Source organism: Coffea eugenioides, unplaced genomic scaffold (genome assembly GCF_003713205.1).
Source record: "Coffea eugenioides isolate CCC68of unplaced genomic scaffold, Ceug_1.0 ScVebR1_786;HRSCAF=1523, whole genome shotgun sequence".
NCBI lineage: Eukaryota > Viridiplantae > Streptophyta > Magnoliopsida > Gentianales > Rubiaceae > Coffea > Coffea eugenioides.
The window spans coordinates 648-2,688 of record NW_020864655.1 but is presented as its reverse complement, the minus strand read 5'-3'; the positions used below and the strand labels follow the sequence as shown (position 1 = coordinate 2,688).

General features: G+C 42.0%; 1 protein-coding gene across 2 annotated transcripts; it reads right to left on the bottom strand.

Moving 5' to 3' along the window:
• Positions 1-911: 911 nt before the first annotated feature.
• LOC113758909 lies at positions 912-1,758 on the bottom strand. Of its 2 annotated transcripts, none has more exons than XM_027301585.1 (2): positions 1,447-1,758; positions 912-1,329 (listed from the first exon to the last, which is right to left on the bottom strand). In XM_027301585.1, the coding sequence occupies exons 1-2, from the start codon at positions 1,553-1,555 to the stop codon at positions 995-997; spliced, it is 444 nt and encodes a 147-aa protein (XP_027157386.1). In that variant the 5' UTR covers positions 1,556-1,758; the 3' UTR covers positions 912-994. The 2 variants fall into 2 exon arrangements, with proteins under 2 accessions (XP_027157386.1, XP_027157384.1); XM_027301583.1 differs by having other exon boundaries at positions 912-1,368; positions 1,447-1,756.
• Positions 1,759-2,041: the final 283 nt, after the last annotated feature.

Here is a 2,041-nt window from a genome sequence, read left to right as displayed (position 1 = left end):
CTTGCCAACATACAGACTAGAAAGGAATAACACTATAAAATCAATTCTGTAAAGTATGACACGAGGAGCCTTTCGTTATGTTACCCTCTTACGTCGGCACAGCTCTAAGTGTTTAATGAAACTAAATACCTAACTGGCCCTTCGTCCCGCCCAAGCCTCGCACGGTACCCAACGGAAACCTTTCTAGCTCACTGGAAAACAAGTAAGTTTCCAGGTGATCTTACAACTCCTCCATTTACAAATATACACCGCCCATCTGCCACCCTCATGGCGTGAAAAGAACAAAAAAAAAGATGATTCAGCTCCCAGTGTCATGCTTTTACTACTACTGAAGCCAGAAAAGGAATGGCATATATGATGTCCCTGCTGGTTAACTGTATTGACGCACTCTTATAAACACTATCCAGCAAAGCCTAAAAGATTAAACCCTAGTGCTCTAGTTTCCAGGTTCAGCCTTGTATGTGAGGAAAGAAATGCCCACAAACCCGAAAAATAATCTGCCAAATAGTATAGTTGTATTATGCTAAATACGGGGCAAATATAAATTAAGATCTGGTCACAACACGACATCATTCCTATAGCTGCATCCTACCCAGTTTGTTCCTCTAAAAAAGGAAGCATCAACCCGCCGGAGCGAGCAATTTGGCACGAGATGAGATTAGAATGAACCGAAAATCCAAAAGAGCGGTAGAGCACATCAACTTTTGTGGCGGGATTCAGCAAGGATTCAAATTGAGTGCGACGAATCTAATACTAGGCTTTGCAGTATCATCATTGAAGGACGGAAAGAAAGACATAGAAAGCAAATTTTAGTTGTCTTTGTGAGTGTTACGGTTTAGACATAAATACAAACCACTCAACCAGCATCCCTTGTGATCGACCCAGAGCTGCGGAAACTCATATAAACCCAGGGAGAGGGCGGATTGAATGCTGATAACTTGCTTGGCGATCATAGTGGACCTCTTCATGATTTGCCTCCTCCTAGTCCCTTTTGCTATCCCCTTGCAGACAACAGGACCACCGCTATCTTCTTCTTCTTCTTCTTCTGGCTTAGGCCATCCCACATCCAATCCCTCCTCGTCCTCTCCTGTTGGCTTGCGCTCTCCCTCCTTTCCGCCCTTGTCGCCACCTCTTCTAGTACTAAAATGGGAGACGAAATCGAGGGACTGGGATTCGTCGCAAACTTTTCCATCTCGTACTTCTTCTCTTTTATATTGGGTATGCGTTGGAGCAGTTCTTGTACGGGACGATGACTTTCCAGAATGCTATTGTGATTCTCCTTCTTCTTCTTCTTCTTCTTCTGCTTCTTGAACCCTAATTCTTCATGTTCTTGGTACAAGTTGTTGAATTGGGAGTGGCGAGGAGAAGCTGAAAAATGAGTCGGTTTTGATTCTTGAAATAATAGGAACCGTCTGCAATTGAAAAAAGCACTACAAGCAGTCATACCAGTGAAGCTTGAAAAATGCCATGTGGGAACACTGCTACTCTTTTGATGCAGTGGTGGTGGTGGTGGTGGCAGCGGCGCGCAGGCGGAGAGGGCCTGGGCGAATCCCATAATTTCCTCTTTAAGTGGTCCGTTATTATTACTAATAGTAGTAGTATTAGTGCTTCTAAATCCACGGAATGTGTGATTTGCACAATAAAAAAGTTACAGACATCCCAGCATTCGTCATCCACATCCTCGGACTGTGATTTGATTTGGGATCAGCACCGCATCTGATCATCATCGATTTATGGACTGTTCGGCTCAGCTCACGTTATCCCAATCCAAACGTTACTTGCAAAATAGTTCATAACACCGAATTTTATCCTTCTTTAAACTTCCGTCCCTCTTCTCAATTCAAGTTGATAAAATTTGGCCTCAACCAAAACTTCTTTTTTTTTTTTTCTTGTAAGAAAGAGATTGAAATTGACCTAAACTTCTAATCACTGTTTAGTTTAAAATCACCATGTGATTCATGTACAGTCATTTTCTTATATATAAAGATATCAAACCTCACTTTTTTAGAAAAAAAAATAAATATGGTTCAGGTCAGATTTC